General features: G+C 41.8%; 1 protein-coding gene across 1 annotated transcript in view; it reads right to left on the bottom strand.

The window, feature by feature from the left end:
* The window catches only part of VPS13A (vacuolar protein sorting 13 homolog A), a 427,491-nt gene that overhangs the window by 55,143 nt on the left and 351,746 nt on the right, over nt 1-20,602 (bottom strand). Inside the window, exons 66-68 of the mRNA XM_082266808.1 lie at nt 14,117-14,162; nt 13,909-14,032; nt 12,297-12,411 (exon numbers count right to left, since the gene is read on the bottom strand). Coding sequence (XP_082122934.1) covers nt 12,297-12,411; nt 13,909-14,032; nt 14,117-14,162 — 285 coding nt within the window. The remainder of the gene's footprint in view (nt 1-12,296; nt 12,412-13,908; nt 14,033-14,116; nt 14,163-20,602) is intronic.

A 20,602-nucleotide genomic window follows, 5' to 3' on the forward strand; every position in this document is an offset into this window, starting at 1 on the left:
TCCTGCTTTAGAGTAGTAATGATGGGTTCCTCTTTATAAGGTGGGAGGAGTCTTTGGTAAAAGGCCTTTTTGAGGAGAAAGTCTTGTGAAATCAGGTAGAGAACAGCAGAGGGGGGTTCAGTGTGCTCTACCCTTCAGGAGAGGGGCAGAAGAAAATCTTAGAGCAAAATTTGGACTAAAATATCAAATAAGAATTGTGGCCGAGAAAATGATTACCATTATGTTTCCTCTGTGCTCTGAAGGCACAATGTCATTAGGTTTTGGAGTAAATTTTACTTGCCATTTTTAGGAAGTTATGTGACTAGAATTTGGACTGTTCAGTTTGCTTCATTGCCAAGTAAAGAAACTACTTTTGCAACAAGAAGCTTCTGAGTGATGTTCTGGTGGGAATGATGTGCTAAGTGCAGCCAATATCTAGGGGGTGAAGAGTTATGTAGTTTTACTGGTGCAGACCTGGTCGAATTTGAAGTGGGTCATAATGGAGGAACATGAATCTCCCACCTGACAATTACAGAAAACCCTTTCATGTATCATGTGTCAAGTGGCCTGGGCCACCATGTTTCATGGACCCCAGGTGGGCACTTGGGCTTTTGGAGCTTCTATTTGGACCACGTTTAAACATAGGCCTATGTGTGTACTCCAGGTGTGAAGGGGTAAATGTGTCCAAGAGAATGTGAAGAGGAGGTATAGGATCAGCATCCGTGCACATAACAGTATGTGGGTTTGGGCAGAAAACAATCAATGTCCTGCAACTGTGTAAATAAAGGTGTAGTCCATTTGTGCATGTCAACCACATGAAAAGAAGCTGGGGTCCCTCTTACATGTATAGCACCCTGCGGCTTAGTACACTCATTGCAATATGCCAAGGTGAGCACCTATCGCACAATCCAGTGCATGAAGCAAACATTACACCCAGTGCCGAAAAAAAAAACTTTAATGGAGGATGGACAGTTTATGAGTAGGGAGCATTATATGTAATTATGATGTCCCAAAACAGCAAACAAAAACCTACATTAACCACTTGACCTTCAGAAGATTTTACCCCCTTCATGACCAGGGCATTTTTTGCTATTCAGCACTGTGCTACTTTAACTGGCAATAGCGTGGCCATGCAACACTGCACACAAATTAAATATATAGAATTTTTTCACCCACATAGAGCTTTCTTTTGGTGGTATTTGATCACCATTGTTTTTTTAATTTTTATTATATAAATGAAAAAAAATCCCAATATTTTCTACTTTATTATATACTATATCCAATAAAATCAAATTTCTTCAGAAATTTAGGCCAACATGTATTCTGCTACATGTCTTTCTTTGGTAATAACCAAACTGCATTTTGGGGGACACTGGTATAATTCTGATTGTGAAGAAGATCTTGATCTGTACAGACACATAATAGCGGTGATCAGCGACTTATAGTGTGACTAACAGTATGGCGGGCAATCTAAGTGAAACTGATGTCACTAGTGACACTAATACAGTGATCAGTGATAATACTGTAAACATGGCACTGGCTGGGAAGGGGTTAGCTTAAAAGGGACAATTAAGGGGTTAACTGTATACCTAACAAGTGTAATGTGTATTGCTTTTACGAACATATCTGCCTGCTTTTTCTCCCTGAACTCAGAGTTGATTTCAAAGAGAAGAAACAGAGAGATTACGGTCTGTGCACCGGATTCTGTGTGTTTGTGAACACAGGACTCTGTGCTGTGATTGGCCACAGCCGATCAGCAGGTTTCAGCCAAAATCATTGGCTGAAATCTGCTGACAAACTCATGCTGCCACCAATCACAGCATGTAAGCAGGGGGCGTGCACATGCAGGCCGCCTAACCAGGTAGTACACCGCGACATACGGGTGCGTCGCAGTACCTGGTTTGCTGCCTGCTTTGACTATATCTACTGTGAGTGGGTCGGTAAGTCATTAATCAGTAATGATAAAAGACAGGCCTTTACCAGACTGTCTATCTGCAGACTCTGTACTAAGGTGGTAAACTTAAAGCGTAACTCCACTTTTGTTGAGAAAAAAACATTCCCCTCTGGGTGATCTATGTAAATTACAAGGATTTTAACAAATTTTATTGCAGATTCCTACCTTTTGTTATTCTAAAGAAATCATTGTTTGTTCCTCTGTGCTGAATGGGTCTAATGGAAATGGTTTCATAATTATCTATCAGCTGTGGCAGCTTCCCTTTAGATGTGCTCCTATTGGGAGTATCTCACCAAAAATGACATTTTTATTGCAAGGGATGATAGAAATCTGACTTGTATTTTAAGCAGACTTCTGGGAAAATTGGTGAGCCAATCACACAAGCAGGAAATTATGTTTCTGGGGTGTGGCCAGTAAACATTCTGTGTACAGAACAGCTACAGCTAGCCATATTGCATTGAAATTTTAGAAAAATACAACAGCTGCAGATTGAAAAGGAAAGGTAATTTTTAATAACATTCATTACAATATGATTTGGGTTGCAATTGTATACGCTATATTGTTTTTTCTTTATTTGCTATATTTTTTTCCCCCACAAAAGTGGAGTTACCCTTTGATGTGGCAATACACTACTGGATTTTTTTCCATTCAGCCTGTGGATTGAACAAAAAAAAAAATCTAACAGTGCAGATTAACAAATTCCCCTGATGGGGTACTGTAGTCTGATTAGAATACCTGAACAGCAGCCATATCGGATTGAATCCAGCAGTTGTTTGGCAGACAATTTAGCACCTGGCTTTTTCTTTTTTTTTAATAAAAAATGTTAGGCTGGAGGGGGGTGACAGGGCCACCCACTAAGCAATTTTTTGCTAGTTCTTCAGGAAGCAGGTGAAATTTGAACAGTGTATGGTTTCATTATTGTTACAAACAGTGCTTCTTAAAAAGCAACTTCTGCTAAAGAAAAAAAAGCCCCTCTGTCGCCACACATATGTGCCCCCTGCACTGTACTAATTTAGGGAGCACTCTGTAAAAGAATCCAATGTTTGCCTAGAGGCAGAAAGTGTGTGCTTTTAGTTACAGTCAATGTACATAAGTCATGACAAGATAACCTTTTACCATTTTTCTAATAAAACTAGCAATTTGCAGAATGCCTTTAGGCATTGTATAGGAAGTCTATACCTTGTTTAACAAGTTTTCAGTAACCAGTTTAAACTAGACTTGTGGATGAAAAACATTCATGTGCATTATATGAACAAAATTATGAACGCAACACTTCTGTTTTTGCCCCCATTTTTCATGAGCTGAACTCAAGGATCTAATGTTTCTATGTACACAAAAGACCTATTTCTCTCAAATATTGTTCAAAAATCTGTCTAAGGCCCCTTTCACACTAGTGCGACTTGTCCCGCGATTTTGGACCGCAAAATCGCATGACAAGTCGTTTTCCATTATTCTCAATAAGCCCCATTCATATCAGTGCGTTTTGAAGTCGCACCGACTAAAAAAGTAGTTCTTGCACTACTTTGGCACGATTTTAATGCGTTTTGAGGTATATAGCCCTGAGCCATTGCTTAAAATCGCATCAAAATCGCTGCAAAATCGCGCCCCAATTCGCTGCAAAATCGCGGTAAAATCGCGTCCCATAAGTGTGAAAGGGGCCTAAATCTGTGTTAGTGAGCACTTCTCCTTTGCTGAGATAATCCATCCACCTCACAGGTGCGGCATATCAAGATTCTGATTAGACAGCGTGAATATTGCACAGGTGGGCCTTAGGCTGGCCACACTAAAAGGCCACTCCAAAACGTGCAGTTTTACTGTAAGGGGGGGGGGGGTCCGAAAACCAGTCAGTATCTGGTGTGACCATGATTTGCCTCATGCGGTGCAAAACATCTCCTTCGCATAGAGTTGATCAGGTTGTTGATTGTGGCCTGTGGAATGTTGGTCCACTCCTCTTCAATGGCTGTGCAAAGTTGCTGGATATTGGTAGGACCTGGAACACGCTGTCGTATATGCCGATCCAGAGCATCCCAAACATGCTCAATGGATGACATGTCCGGTGAGTATGCTGGCCATGCAAGAACTGGGATGTTTTCTTCCATGAATTGTTAACACAGATCCTTACAACATGGGGCCATGCATTATCATGCTGCTACATGAGGTGATGGTCGTGGATAAATGGCACAACAATGGGCCTCAGAATCTCATCATGGTATCTCGGTGCATTCAAAATGCCATCAATAAAATGCACCTGTGTTCATTGTCCATTACATACACTTGCCCATACCATAACCCCACCGCCATCATGGGCCACTCATTTCGCAACGTTGACATCAGCAAACCACTCACCCACACGACACCATACACGCTTGTCTGCCATCTGCCCTGTATAGTGAAAACTGAGATTCATCTGGGAAGGGAACACCTCTCCAAAGTGCCAGATGCCATTGAATGTAAGCATTTGCCCACTCAAGTAGGTTACGACAATGAACTGCATTCAGGTCGAAACCCCGATGAGAACGATGAGCATGCAGATGAGCTTCCCCGAGACGGTTTCTGACACTTTGTGCAGAAATTCTTAGGTTAGGCAAACAGATTGTTGGAGCAGCTGTCCGGGTGGCTGGTCTCAGATGATTTTGGAGGTGAAGATGCTGGATGTGGAGGTCCTGGGCTGGTGTGGGTTACACATGGTCTGCGGTTGTGAGGCCGGTTGGATGTACTGCCAAATTCTTTGAAACGCCTTTGGAGACGGCTTATGGTAGAGAAATGAACATTCAATTCACGGGCAAAAGCTCTGGTGGACATTCCTGCAGTCAGCATGCCAACTGCATGCTCCCTCAAAACTGACCCACATCTGTGCTGTGTGATAAAACTGCACATTTCGAGTGGCCTTTTATTGTGGTCAGCCTAAGGCTCATCTGTGCAATAATCATGCTGTCTAATCAGCATCTTGATATGCCACACCTGTGAGGTGGATGGATTATCTCATCAAAGAAGAAGTGCTCACTAACACAGATTTAGACAGATTTGTGAACAATATTTGAGAGAAATAGGCCTCTTTTTTGTGTAAACAGATCTAAAATAAATATCTTAATGAATAAATATCTTTTGATACAGTCTGTTTGACAACATCTATCTTTCACTTGTGTACGTGTTGTACATTGCATTTCTTTTTCAATACTTATTTTATTGAGTAAAATAAATGTTTATTGGAATTGGATCTACAGGTTCCCCCCTACATATACTGCGGCGGTCAGCCCCTCCTGGGCAAAGCGACGTATCGCTACGTCGCTCGCCCACGAGCCTCTAGGGGGTGAGCGTGTGCCGCCGGAGGCACGCTCCCGCCCCCGCTCGTTCCTTGACATCCCTGCGCGAGTGACCGGCGGCTCTGATGTCCGCCGGCCACTCGCGATCTCCCCCTGGAGAGGGAGAAAGGCAGGCGGCTAATGTAAAAAAAGCCGCCTGTCATTCTCCCTGGTGTAACTGCAGAGACTATACGATCTTGCTATGTAGGATCGTATGTCTCTGTGGTTACATCACAAGCCACGCCCCTTGACAGTTAGAATCACGCCCAAGGGATACACTTAACCCATTGATCACTAAGAAAGTTAACCCCTTACCGGCCAGTGTCATTTTTACAGTAACAGTGCATATTTATAGCACTGATTACTGTAGTAATGTCACTGGTACCCCAAAAAGTGTCTAAAATGTCAGTCAGCAGTCCGATCTGTCCGCCGCAATGTTGCAGTCCCGCAAAAAAAAAAAAAAAAAAAAAAAAAAAAAAAAAACAGAGCGCCGCCATTGCTAGTTAAAAAAAAAAAATAAAAATGACAAATCTTTCCCGTAGTTATTAAACGCAATAACTTTTGCGCAAACCAATCAAAATCCGCTTATTGCGATTTTTTTTACCAAAAATATGTAGCCGAAAACAAATTCGCCTAAAATGTTAAAAAATTTTGATTTTTACATTTTTTTTAAGAATTTCATATAAAAAAATGTGAAAAATATTATTATTCAAAATTGTCGCTCTTTTTTTGTTTATAGCGCAAAAAGTAAAAATCGCACAGGTAATCAAATGCCACCAAAAGAAAGCTCTATTTGTGTGAAAAAAAGGACGTCAATTTCATTTGGGTACAGCGTCGCACGACCATGCAATTGTCCATTAAATTCACGCAGTGCCGAATCGCAAAATAGGCCCTGGTCTTTGAGCAGCCAAATCCTGCGGAACTTAAGTGGTTAATTATCTGATGTGAAAAGTGTACACATTGATGCGTCTTCTATAGTTATGCCTAGTAAATACTTGACAATATATTTCCTTATTCCTTACTTGTATTATATCTTTGTTTGTAATTATCCATGCAAAATTCTTAATAAAAATTATTGAACAAAAAAAAAAAAGAGTCAGTCTTAGTTCAGCTCATAAAAAACAAAAGTGATGCGCTTATAATTTTGTTCAGTGTAGTTTCTGCTACATCGTTCTATAAAGAAATGCACGAAAAATGCACATATGCAATGTGATCTACAGCAAGTGATTACATAATTTACAGTACTTTATAAATGACCTTTAAAGATGACCATTTCACAAACAGCATAAATGTAGCAATGTCAAATCTTTTACAATGTAATTTGAAAACTAAGAACTGCCTTTCCTGTTTTTCATTACAAAAGTGTACATTTTGCTAGCATAGTGTGCATACCATAAATAAGTATAAAAAGATTTGTTAACATCTAGCCTCAAAAATATAAAACGTGCAATACTTTTATCGGATATTATTTAAAGATGAACTCCAGGTTACAGTAAAATGTAACCTTGCAGCCCCCTACCTTCTCACTTTTAAAAGATAAATGCTTGTTTATTCTAGGGAGTAAGGTAAAATGCTTATCTTATTTCTTGCCTCTTCATATGACCGGTCCTCTGAAGTTGGTCCCCATTATTACTGTGTTGCAACTCTCAGATGGTCTTGCTTTCTATGCAAGGATGCCAAGGGCTCCCCACATCTCAGGAGTGTTGGAGAGCAAGCAATAAGGAATATGTTGTGCTTATTTCTAACACTTAAAGAGGTTGTAAAGCTCAGGAAAAAAAAAACCTGAAAGACAAAAGGCATATTGAGTAGAGATCGACCAATTATCGGCAATACCGATATATCGGGGGCCGACGTGCACTTTCCTCGATATATCGGAATCAGCCTTTGGATTTACCAATATTGCCATGACGTCATCGCGTATGTTGTGCCACGCGCCTCCGTGCACTGGGCAGCTTCTGCGGCCTTCTTAGGCCGCCTTCCTCAGCCTCGTTACAGTGTGTTTTACCCGCCGCGGCCAAACTGGAGTCTGCCACTCTGCATGCTGTGCACAGTCGGTCGGGACAGTGAGTGATCTTCTAGTTCAACTTGACTGTACCAGCTAGCTAGCCAGCCACCCACCACGCAGGGTGCCAGCAAGCCACCAAATGGTGCCAGCCAGGTAGCCACCCACCACAGGGTGCCATGCCACCCACCCACCAAGGGATGCCAGCCAGCCACCCACCATAGGGTGCCAGCCAGCCAGACACCCACCACAGGGTGCCAGCCAGCCAGACACCCACCACAGGGTGCCAGCCAAACACCCACCACAGTGTGCCAGCCAGCAACCCACCCACCAAAGGGTGTCAGCCAGCCACCCACCACAGGGTGTCAGCCAGCCACCCACCAAAGGGTGCCAGCCAGCCACCCACCAAAGGGTGCCAGCCAGCCAGCCACCAAAGGGTGCCAGCCAGCCACCAAAGGGTGCCAGCCAGCCACCAAAGGGTGCCAGCCAGCCATTTTGTTTAAGCCTATATTAGTGTCTTTTCAAGTTTCAATGGAGATGGATGGAGATAGAAAAATTAAAAAAGCGTGGTCTGGGACTATTTCTCTTCTCCATCTCCAGGAAAATCAGCAGCACTGTGCAACACTTGCAAAAACAATGTAAGCATGGGATCAATAACTGCAAAAGCCAAATACACGTCTAATCTTTGGACCCATCTAAGAGTTCATCATGTTGACTTGTATAATGCAGCACAGAAAAAAACAAAATGAATAACAAGGTGAAACATTACTATCCCAGGCAATAATAACAGATAGGTTTCAGGAAAAAAAAACAGGTGGCTAAAATCTGATGGAAAATCCCAAATGCTGAACAGAGTAATCACAGAGATGATGGCCACTGATAACCAGCCATTTACAATGGTGTCTGACTCTGAAATTAAGTGGTTGCTGTCCATGCTTGAGCCAAGGTATACACTGAAGAGTGACAAATTTTATCGAACTGAAATGCTGCAAAAGATTCACCAAAAGGTCGTGGACAAAGTAAAGACTATGCTGCAACCAGAGAATGCTGGCAACTCACTCTCATTCATGACTGACTGCTGGTCAGGACAAACAGAATCACTAATGAGTCTTACATGCCACTTCATTGACAGCAGATGGACAGTGCATTAACGCATAATGCAGTCAGTGCAAAACTGCTAGAAAAAAAAAGCTAGACAGTGGATTGGAGTCAGTGGACTACTGCTGCAGTAGTGTGCCACTCCCTGCTGCAATCATTTTAAATCACTACTGCAGTAGTGCAGTAGCGATTTAAAAGTATTGCAGTGAGTGAGTGCCCTACTGCAGCGGTAGTCCACTGACTCCAGTTCAATCCACTGTGCAGCTTTTGTGTTGCCTAGCTTTATTTCTAGCAGGTTGCACTGACTGCAGTATTTGCAGTGAGTGCCATATTGCAGAGGTAGTCCACTGACTCCAGTCCAATCCACTGTGTAGCTGTTGCCTAGCTTTTTTTCTAGCAGTTTTGCACTGACTGCACTGCAGTAGTGACTTAAAATTACTGCAGTGAGTGAGTATACTACTGCAGCAGTTTATTATGCATTAATTAGAATGATGTGAAACTAAATGTCCCTGCAATTTAAGTTTTCCTATCAGTTCTCATGCAGTTAAGGTGTGAAGAATGAGCCCTTAATGTTAAAAATGTTAATAAAGTTTTACATGTTCAGTAACATATTTGTGTCGACATTTGTGTTTATTTTGCAAAATTTTAAATGTACAAAAATATCGGCCAATATCGGCCTATACCGATATGTGATGGCCAAAATATCAGTATTGGGAATGAAAAACCGATATCGGTCGATCACTAATATTGAGCTAGTATGCATCCCATACTAGCACATTCTGAAATACTTACCTTAGAACGAAGCCCCCGCAGCGCTGCCTGCTCACTGGTTACATGGCCGACATGTTCAGCCATCTTCCTTCCAGGTTTGTGTCCTGCGGCCATCTGCGCGCGGGAGCCACCGTTCACGGAACAGGGCTCTCAAAGAGCGGCCTTTCCTTTAGAGCGCATGCGCCAGTGATGTCACTGGCTGCACGCAAAGTAAATATCTCCTATACGGTGCATGTTCAAGCCTTATCATAGGCTTACCTATAGGTACAAGTTAGAGAGGAAGCTTTACTTCCTTTTTATCAAAACAAGCATTTGTGTGTATATGTAAGATTACATGTTTCAGTAACCCAGAGTCCAGCTTTAAAGTGATTGTAAATTTTTTTTTTTTTTTAATAAAAGTGACAAGCATGTAACACTTACCTGCTCTGGGCAGTTGGTTTTGCACAGAGCAGCCTTAAACCTCCTCTTCTCGGGTCCTTCTTTGCTGCTCCTGGCCCCTCCTTCCTGTCGAGTGCCCCCACAGCAAACAGCTTGCTATGGGGGCACCCAAGCTGAGCTGCAGCTCCCTATGTTCATTCAGATGCAGAGCTGCCATTCAGGCCACGCCCCCTCTCCCCTCATTGGCTGACTTGATTGACAGTAGCAGAAGCAAATGGCGCCACTGCTGTGTGTCTCAGCCAATCAGGAGGGAAAGTCCCGGACGGCTGAGGGACATGTGGACATCGCTGGATAGAAACGGGGCTCAGGTAAGTATTGGGGGGGGGGGCTGGTGTGGCTGCTACACACAGAAACCTTCTGCCTTTACAACTCCTTTAAGACCAGCATTATTAGATAGGATAAAGCATTGACAAACTATGACTTGTCTAACTATACCTAGATGGAAATAAATGAACTGAATCTTATGGAAAAAAATGTATGGCTGAACACAATAACGAAATGTCCTGTTTTGTATACGGTTTATTTTCAAATACAAGTATTTTAAAATGTGAAACAAAAGATTAACAAAAGTGCGTGAACATGCATGAAAAGCATACATTTATGGAAATATAAACAATGGAGGATCAATGAAATGCATACTGAACATGGATTTATAGGAAACATGAACAGAGAGACTTTGCAGTTAAAGTTCATATTTTACCTTAAAAATTTAAATGTTTCAGCATCCCATAAATGCATAAGTAGTGAAAAATGGGCCTAAATTATTATATGCTGTGATCACAGAAATGAGTCATGGAATATACAAAGAGATTAATCTGCATTGCATATTTGACTGTATTGCCTTTTCAGATAAGCCTTGTGTAGGCCCTTAGACATTGCATTACTTTACATGAGTGCTGATCTGTCTTTCAAACCGCATTTGAAGGCATACTACTCGCAGGTACCACTATTCAGTGCTCACCTGTGGAAATATTATAAATATGTGTGGTAATATAAATAGGAACGGAAAACCTTGCTCTGTCACTTTTGTTTTCCCCAACATTGATTGCAGTGTGCCTACCCTGTCTTGCTTCATAAGCTTAAAAACAAACGTAATGCACTGACAGGCAAAGATGCCACTGGGCCACTGCCTTGTACCCACACAGCTAATTACACAGAAATGTCCAGGGCTAGCTATAGTACAATCATCTGCTACTTACTACCTAATCCCCGCTTTGCTCTCATTCTGCTTATCTGTGATGAAAGAAACAGGAAGCGTCCTTTTATTGATACTGTGTATGAGAAGGTTTCTAAAGACTTTCCCATTCTTAAGCTGACCATACAAAGAAGTCTGCTTGATTCTCCCAACAGACAGTGTTGACAGGGGAATCCCGCTTGCCAAATCATTGTATTCTCCCAGCAAGGGAGCGGGGAAAGCCATCCCCAACAGGAAAAGACACTGTTTATTGCTAGCGGCTATACCAGCTGCTAGCGATAATCGCATGTAAGATCCAGCAGGCTGGTTGCACCCAAATTGATTGATCAATCAACTTGGTACATGCAGCCTGCCTATACACAGTTCAAACCAAATTTGGACGGCCTTAGCATTGTCTTCATTTAAACAAAAGCATAAAGTTATGCTATCTTGTGTCTCTAAAACCCATGTTATTTAAAATTAGAGGAGTGTGAAGCAAATCACATTATTCATATAGTTGAATAGTTGATACATTGGTAAAATCTGACCCTTTTCAGAAAATGTACAATTTCTACAGTCTGGACTGATTTATCTGATCTGTGGTAAATAATTACAACAATGAATCCAGGCAATTGGGCTTTATACACTGCACGGTTTTTCAAGGGTTAGGCAATTTGGCATTCAGTAGAACTGCAGAACCATGCTTTGTCTGTAAAAGTACCATGTCACAAAATTTGCTTCAATGTTCTTTTACATACACTCCTGCTGGAGAGTAGAACAGACCAAGCAGGGGAACAACCCCTCCCAAACCACATCAGAAAGATGTACCACTAAAAGCATTGTTTTGCCATTGCATAACTTGTCCTGTCCAATCATTCAATCCATTTCTGTAAATATTTTCTTTTTTTGCTCTCTTTAAAAGGACAAAACGTTATCTAGATTAAAAACTATCAGATAAATGTAATAAAATAATGCTATTTATTAGTAATAAAATATGTTTTTACAGAGATGTCATGCACACAACTGTAAGGGGGCCACACATCCAGAAGTTCAGAGAGCTGATGTGCATCCAACTAGAAGATGTGCCTAAATGTGGTTATGTGCAGGGGTTTGAGTAAAGCACCAACACACGTAAATGTGCCAAACGCAGATAGTCTGCGTTTTGTGAATAGGTCAGTGTGTATGCTTTATGCAACCCACACGCATAACCATGTATAGCTGCTTCTTCTAACTGCTGTCCATGGGTGGCTGTAGTCAGAAGCTGCGGGTTCCCAGGAAAGGTTTTACAAAGACTCTGGATGCTGTAGTACTCTTTTACAGCTGTGTGCATGAGATCTAAATGTTATAACTTTTTAATTTTATAATTTTTATAAAACCAATAAAAAATGCAATAGGCAGACTATACAATACATAGCATTATTGTACAAAAACTTATCTACAGTACAAAATCCATAATAGTTGCTTTTTCTTCTACATTTTATATTGAAGTATACTATGTCTTATAGTATATTTTATACCAAACTTGATATTTTGCCCTTAGATATTGGCATGAGTTTTGTAAAGCTCAGTTCTCATCACCTGTAGCATTTGGCTTCCTGCACCTTCTCTCATCCTGTATGGCCTTATAACACCATCTTCATGTATAAACCTTGGAGGTCGTAGGCTCTCCACATCATCAGAAGTGTCTGTAGCTCTGTGAAGAAAAGGTGTAATTACATTTTTGGCTCCTTTCTTTATTGTACATAAAAGTACCACATCTGCTGTACTTGACACTGACTGTAATGAGTACAAAACACAATTTTATTAAAAATAACTCTGTCTAAACCAGTAGTGAAAAAAAAACAAAAAAACGATAAAGGGCCTCAACTGCAGCTCCCGACACTGCCAGAGGGCCACACAACAGCAGTGCATTTGCACACCTCACCATCCACAAACTTTGATCCTGCTGCAGCGTATTGCAACGCACAGTGAAGACATTGGAGTGCAATAACCCCAAACATTGTTGCCAGTGGACACAATAAAAGCCACCAGCATTGGTGTCCGTGGACGTAATAATAACCCCCAGCATTGGTGTCGGTGGATGCATAAATATCCCCCAGCATTGGTGTCGGTGGATGGAAAAAATAACTAGCAGCATTGGTGTCAGTTTCTGCAATAATCCCCCCCAGCATTAGTCTAACCCCCAATATTGGTGACAATGGATGCAATAATAAACCCTAGCATGGTGTCTGTAGACTAAATATTACCGCCAGCATTAGTGTCAGTGGATGCAACAACAATCCCCAACATTTATGTCAGTAAATGCAAAAATAACCCCCAGCATTGGTGTCAGTGGACACAATAACAACCCCCAACATTGGTGTCAGTGACTGCAACACTAACCATTAGCACCGCTGACAGAACTATCAACCTCCCACCTTCTGCACACACACACACCACATACGTTGGTCAGTGGCAGTGAAATTTAACCACCCCCTTTCCAGCATTAGTGTTCAGTGGCAGCAAAATGTAACCCCTCCCTTGCATTGATTGTCAGTGGCAGTGAATGTTACCCCTCCCCATACCCCTCTGTATTGGTGGTCATGGCTGGGAAAGTTAACCCTCCTATCCTCATCCACTTCCACCCTCGGCATTGGTGGTCATGGCAATGAATGGTAACCCATCCCATGTATTGGTGGCCATGGCAGGGAAAGGGTTAACCTCCCTCCCTGTATTGGTGGTTAAGGCAGTAAAAATTAACCTCTCCACCCACATTGGTGGTCATGGCAGTGGTAACCCCTGTCATCTTCCCCCCATTATTGATCACTTACCCTTCATAAGCTCCTGGGATGGCCTTTCCCTCTCTCCAGGCTGGGACGTTATTTGTACTGGAGGTGGCTCTGAACACAGAAAGAAGTCAAGCTCCTGGCACCCTGCTGCCACTTTGCTACCCATATGGTTTTTAATAGCCTGCAGGCTGTATGGTAGACACCAGGGGTCCAAACTATTTCATTCTGTCTCTAAGTTCAGCCCTCATTATAGCAGGAATTATTCACCCTACTATAAGTTACAGCCATTTTAATTATATGGGTTGTATGAAACTCACCAGATTGTGTCCTTGTGCCTTTATCTGAACTAAAGATGCCACAATAATTCCACAGCCCTGGTGCATTATTTTAAGCAAAACATTTAACAATATAAAAACATTTACCTCTTGATGCCTTGAAATGTACTGCTGGCCATATCTATTATGCCACCTGTTGGCCTGGTTATAGCCCCCACTAATCCTTTGCCAACTCCTTTAAAAAATCCTGCTGCTCCTTCTTTTTGAGCGCCTAGAAAATATATTGGGTAAATGTGAGAATCTCAACACTGAAATCCATACAGCATCAATACTGTAGCAGAATTGCTGACTGTACCTTTAATTGGCTTTGTTACTATCCCAGTTATACCACTGACAAAGCCCTGAAGAAAGAAAAGAAATAATGACTCACATAGAAAGGCATGTTGCTGACGAATACCATTTGCAAGTGCCAGCAACTAAACACTTCTTAAAAACAGAGTTTTGAAATATGAACAAATGTCAGACAGGAGATGGTTTTGAGAATTCTGCATAAAACTGGACCACCAGTCATTCATTTGACCACGGATAATAAATCTATCAACATCAAAACTCATTTCATTCGGAATTGCAATCCAGATAATAAACCTGCCCTTATATAGCACTTAAAGCAGAACTCCCGGCAAACAATATTTCCTAAACTCTGTGTAAAAAAAAAAAAAAAAAAAAAGTTCATAAAGTGTATGCCGTTTTTTTTCATCTCTGCCCTTTCTTTACTGTTTCCAATTTCATTCACATTAGATAGTATAGTGTCACTATACTTCCAGAGCTGCGGCTCTCATAATTTTTCTGCCTCTCCTCTACTCCTGTCTATATGAAGAACATTATATTCTGTGGACCACGCATTTCAAATGAGTAAACTTTTTTTTATACACAGCAGATTTGCATACAAATGTTTGCCTTGAGTTTTTCTTTAACCACCTCAATACTGGGCACTTAAACCCCCTTCCTTCCCAGACCAATTTTCAGCTTTTAGCGCTGTTGCATTTTGAATGACAATTGCGCGGTCATGCAACACTGTACCTAAACCAAATTCATGTCATTTTTTCCCCACAAATAGAGCTTTCTTTTGGTGGTATTTGATCACCACCAGGTTTTTTCTTTTTTGGTGCACAAATAAAAAAAGACCGAAAAGTTTGAAAAAAAAAAAAAAAAAAAGTTTTGTTGTTTAGGTTATAAAATTTTGTAAATAGATAAGTTTTTTCCTGCACTGATGAGCACTGATGACGCGGCACTGACGAGGAGACACTGATGGGGTGGCACTGATGGGCACTGATATGCAGCACTGATGGGCACTGATATGTGGCACTGATAGACAGCACTGATATGCAGAATTGGTGAGCACTGATAGGCAGTGCTGATGGGCACTGATCTGCGGCACTGATGGGTGGCACTGATGGGCGGCACTGGTGGGCAATAATGGGCACTGGTGGGCGGCACTGATAGATGGCAATAACGGGCACTGGTGGGCAGCACTGATAGATGGCATTGGTGGGCAGCACTGATAGGGGGGCACCACTGGCAGGCTCTCTGAGCCCTGTTTGCAATCCCTGGTGGCCATGGTGGGCATCCCTGGTGGTCATGGGTGGGCATCCCTGGTGGCTCTAGTGGCATCCCCTCCCCCCAGGGCTGCACTGGTAATCAATCATCTGATTACCAGCACAAACCCCCCCCTGTGATCAGTGAGTAATTAGAAATACTCACTGATCACCCCGGCTGCAGAATCGATCCTCTCCTTCTCCTCACACTGACAGGATCGGTCAGGAGGAGAAGAGATCGAAGCCGTTACAACGGCTGTATTGACATTACATGACGGCTGTGATTGGCCAACCACAGGGCCCTCCTGCCGAGTCTTGTTGCTCTGTGTCCTAGGGACACAGGCACATCGAGATTGCGCCGCTGCGCGTGCCCGCGGCGGCGCGATCTCTCTCCTTCTGAAGGACGTTCCGGAACGTCCATTCAGAAGGACGAGACTCCCACCCGGCCGTATATGTACTATGGCCCGGGTGGGAGGTGGTTAAGAACAAGCACTTTTAATTGAATATGGCTGTGAATGTCATGCCTCAATTGAAACTCAGATTTACAGAGAACTACCGATGACCAACAGCATTTCTCAGATGCATTGCTAGTAGGGATGCACCGAAATTTCGGCCGCCGATATTTTCGGCCGAAAATGCTACTATTTCATTTCGGCCGATAGGGGGTTAAAAAAGCCGAAAATGTATGGCCGCTGATCTGTGAAAGAAGTGAGTCATTGACTTCCCTGTCCGCCGCGATCCGATGCGGTGCCTCCTTCATTGTGATTTACAGCTTGTCGTCCCGGGGGAGAGGAACCCAGAATGCACAGTGACGGTGTAGGAGGATCTCATTCTCCTCCGCGCCGATTGCTGCATCGCTCCACCGCTCCACCCACCTCCTCCCTTCAGTGCCTTCACGTGGTGTTTGTTGTGGAGGAAAGTAATGTTATGTGCTGTGCTGTAAAAAAAAAAAAACTGTTTCTCCCCTGCATGTCAGTAGTAGAATGGATTCACAGCCTAGTGCAGTGCTCACCCCCTTCTGATTGCAGTGCGGGAGTTAATAAAGTTAACCCCTTAGATCAAAAAACTAAGAGAATCTGCGCTTAGGATAACAAATAAAGAAATTAAGAAATATATATGTATAAAGAGATAATAGAGAGATTGGCTGCAGCCCACTTCAAGATATAACCCTGGGAGGGGTTATATAATAGATATATAAAGAGAAGAGGAAGTGATTGGCGCTGCCGGTGAATATGTAGGATTCAATGTGAATATTCTGTATCAGCGTAGTGTGTAAACTGAGAAGGGAAAAAAAATACAGATGTGTGTGTGTGTATATATATATATATATATATATATATATATATATATAGGGAAATAAATTATCAATATAGAAATATATAAATAACCTCAATAATCTACATAATAAAAGTGTCAAACACGCCTATAATAAATAACCCATAAATTAATATCAGCAATAAATAAGCAATATATTCAATATCCTATAAAAGCTCTCACTAATGTGGATAAAAAAAAGAATGTGTGCCTTATACAGTACATAAATATGAACTTAGCAAATATAGAATAAATATAAATGAGCAATAACAAGTGCAGTAAAACGTATATCCTCGTGCATGAGTATATACGTTTTACTGCACTTGTTATTGCTCATTTATATTTATTTAAATGATTTGCTAAGTTCATATTTATGTACTGTATAAGCCACCCATTCTTTTTTTATCCACATTAGTGAGAGCTTTTATAGGATATTGAATATATTGCTTATTTATTGCTGATATTAATTTATGGGTTATTTATTATAGGTGTGTTTGACACTTTTATTATGTAGATTATTTAGGTTAAAAAAGTCAGTCATTTTCGGTTTCAGTTTCGGTTTTCGGTCAAGGGCATCCTGAATTTTCGGTTTCGGTTTCGGCCCAAAATTTTCATTTCGGTGCATCTCTAATTGCTAGGGTCCTAAAAGACCAGAGGCACACCTTGAAACCTAGACAGAATTTCTGCTGGGTTTGTATATGATGATTAGTGGTCTTCCCCAGGTGAAGTTTCTGTTAAAACGGACACTTCTGAGAGTGTCAATTTCCTATGTCTCCTGCGGTGCTTTATTTGCCAAATACAATTATAAAGGAAAATATAGTTAAAGTGAATGTGTGAGAAAGAATGTTGAAAAAAAAACCAGATGCCAGGATCTAGCAACTCCATTGCTATATTTTTTATGCCATCCATGGGACAATCCTATGTTGTGGTTTTAAACCTCAGAGACAAAATAATGTAAAGCCATATCTGGTGTCAACAATAAAATCCTGTATACTACCCCCCCACAATCAGATTCTACTTAGATATGAACAACAATCACAGAAACTGCTTTTGTTGCCAGCCATTATTGGGCAAAAGCTGGTAGTATATTATAAGCCAAATTTAAGTTTTCTGATCTGATTTGAAATAAGCAGCTCAATGCTGCTAGAGCTGAAGTTCCAGAACAAGCGGGCCATAACAGCAGATGGAAGCATACAAAGACTGATAAGGTTATGGTATAAAATTCTTTTAAAACCTTATATTTTTGCTGTCTAAATATTTTAAGGGTCTATAAATAAAATAAATTATAAATGAATACTGTAGCATGGAAAATGTATGTGAAACCCTTGAAATAACTAGTTTTCTGCAGTAATTTGCAATAAAATGTGACCTGATCCTCATCAAAGTCACAACGATGGACAAACACAATGTGCTTAAGCCATTAAGGATTTACAGTGCTGGAGGAAAAAGTGAAACCCTAAAGTTACTAGCTGTTTGAACCTCCATTAGCAGCAATGACTTCAAGCAAGTGCTTTCAGTAGCTCTGGATCAGACTTGGACAATGTTCAGGAGACATTTTTAACTATGCTTCTTTAGAAAACTGCTCCAGTTCACACATTTGTAGGATGTCTAGTGTGAACAGCCCCCTTGAGGTCATTCTTCAGCATCTCTATCGGGTTAAGGTCTGGGCTATGACTGGGCCACTCCAAAAGGCGCATTTTCTTTTTCTGAAAACCAGTCTGCGGGGGATTTACTTTGATGCTTAGGATCATTGTCCTGCTGCAGCTTGCAGCCAACCACCCTAACATTATTCTGTAGAATATTTTGGTGAACCTGGGAATTCATTTTCTTCTCGATGATGGCAAATAGTCCAGGCCCTGAGGCAAGGAGCCAAGCCTAATTCATGATGTTCCCTCCACCATACTTCAACATTGGGATGATATCTTGAGGTTGGTAAGCTGTGCTCTTTTTGCGCCATACATAGTGAGCATTCTTCCTGAACAATTCAACTTTTGTTTCATCAGTCCAGAAAACATTTTCCCAGTAGCGTTGTGGTTTGCTAAGGTGCTCTTTGGAAAACCTCAGACACACAGCAATAATTTTTTTGGAGAGCAACAGCTTCCTCCGTGGTGTTCTGCCATAGACAACCTACCTGTTCAAAGACTTATGTATGGTAGACTCATGAACAGGGATGTTTGTCAATTCCAGTGATATCTTTACAACTTTGGTGGTTCCTGATGGGTTCTTTACCTCATTGCAGATTCTGTATTGTGCCTTAGGGGTCATCTTGGCTGGGTGCCCACTTCTAGGAAGAGTAGCCACAGTACTAAACTGTCTCTATTCATAGACAATTTGTCTAACTGTTGAGCAACGGATGCCTAAACACTTTAAGATTGCTTTTCCAGCCTTATGCAGATCAAAAGAAAGCTTCTTTCTGCGAGGCACGGTGCACATCAGCAGATGCTTCTTATGAACAGCAATCTTAAAATGTTTGGGTGTACTTGTTGAAGTAATTAGTCAATGGGTTCACCTACTTTTTTCCTCAAGCACTGTGAATGTTTAATGGGTGAGTTCAATTATGAAATTAGACTTGTTTGTGTTTTATCAGCTTAACCACTACTTTATTTCTGACATGTTGTTTACAAGGTAAAATCATCAATCTTTTGCTAGAAAATTACTTAGAACCCCCAAACATTATATATATATTTTTAGCAAAGACTCTGGAGAATAAAATGGCGGTTATTTCAATATTTTTGGTGACGCTGTATTTGCGCAGCGGTCTTTCAAACGCAATTTTTTTGGAAAAAATTGGATTTTTGACTTACTGTAAAATCCATTTCTCTGTTGTTCATTGACTGACACATCTCCTGATCTTTATAACCATTGGGTTAAACTGCCCCCCACAGGAGTAGGACACTAGGCAGAAAAAGAATCTGGCTATGCCTATGGGCAGTCCCAGGGGGTATACTCCCTCTCTCTGCTATAGGTACTCAGTTTAGTTTCAAGCAGTGTCAGACGAATTACAATGCCACAGAGGGGTGGGTGCTGTGTCTGTCAATGAACATCAGAGAAACTGATTTTTCGGTAAGTCAAAAATCCCATTTTCTCTTTCGTTTCATCGACGGACACAGCTCCTGATCTTCATAACTATTAGGACGTCCCAAAGCAGCGTTAAACATGAGGGGTGGGAACAGCAAAAAAATTCCTAAGGCTAAACAGTAGCCAACAAGGCAACAGGAGCTCAACCAAAACAACAGGAGCCCATTAAAAATAAACAAAAAAAAATACACCCTCAAAAAGGATCAGGTCCTCTAAACAGCAGCCTTCAAAACCTTGTGGCCAAAAGAAGCATCCACAGATGCCAACACATACACTTTATAAAACTTTGTGAAAGTGTTCGACCAGGTGGCCGCCTTGCAAACCTGCCTCACTGACGCCTGGTGACGGAAAGCCCAGGAGGCATGAAGCAAATGAGTAGAGTGTGCCTCACCAGAGAAAGGAGGAACCTGACCCCTGATGGAATAGGCCTGAATAATCGTCTGTCTGATCCATCTGGAAATGGTCACAGAGGAAGCGGACAACCCTTATCGAGGCCCATTGGTGAGCACAAATAGCCTGTGAAAGAAAGGTACTCTTCCCCCCTGTGAGACCTCCAAGGATGTCACCCAGGGTAGCTCCAAACAGGCAACCTCCTTGAAAGGGAAGATCAGTCAAGGCCTTTTTAGAAGTCTGGTCCGCAGACCAGCATTTGAGCCAAAAGACACGCTGAAGAACCACTGCCGAAACAAAGAACCAAGCCACTAGGGGAGACGCATCCAAAGAGGCATCACAGAGAAACTGCAGCCCCTGGACCAGCTGGTCCGTCAGCTCAGCAAAAGAAGGGGGGAGCTGTTCGCCCTCCAGGTCATGGCGTAAAAGCTTAATCCACTCAGTCAGAGTTTGCGATTCTAGGG

This window comes from Pelophylax lessonae, assembly GCF_965119305.1.
Source record: "Pelophylax lessonae genome assembly, chromosome: 1".
Lineage (NCBI taxonomy): Eukaryota > Metazoa > Chordata > Amphibia > Anura > Ranidae > Pelophylax > Pelophylax lessonae.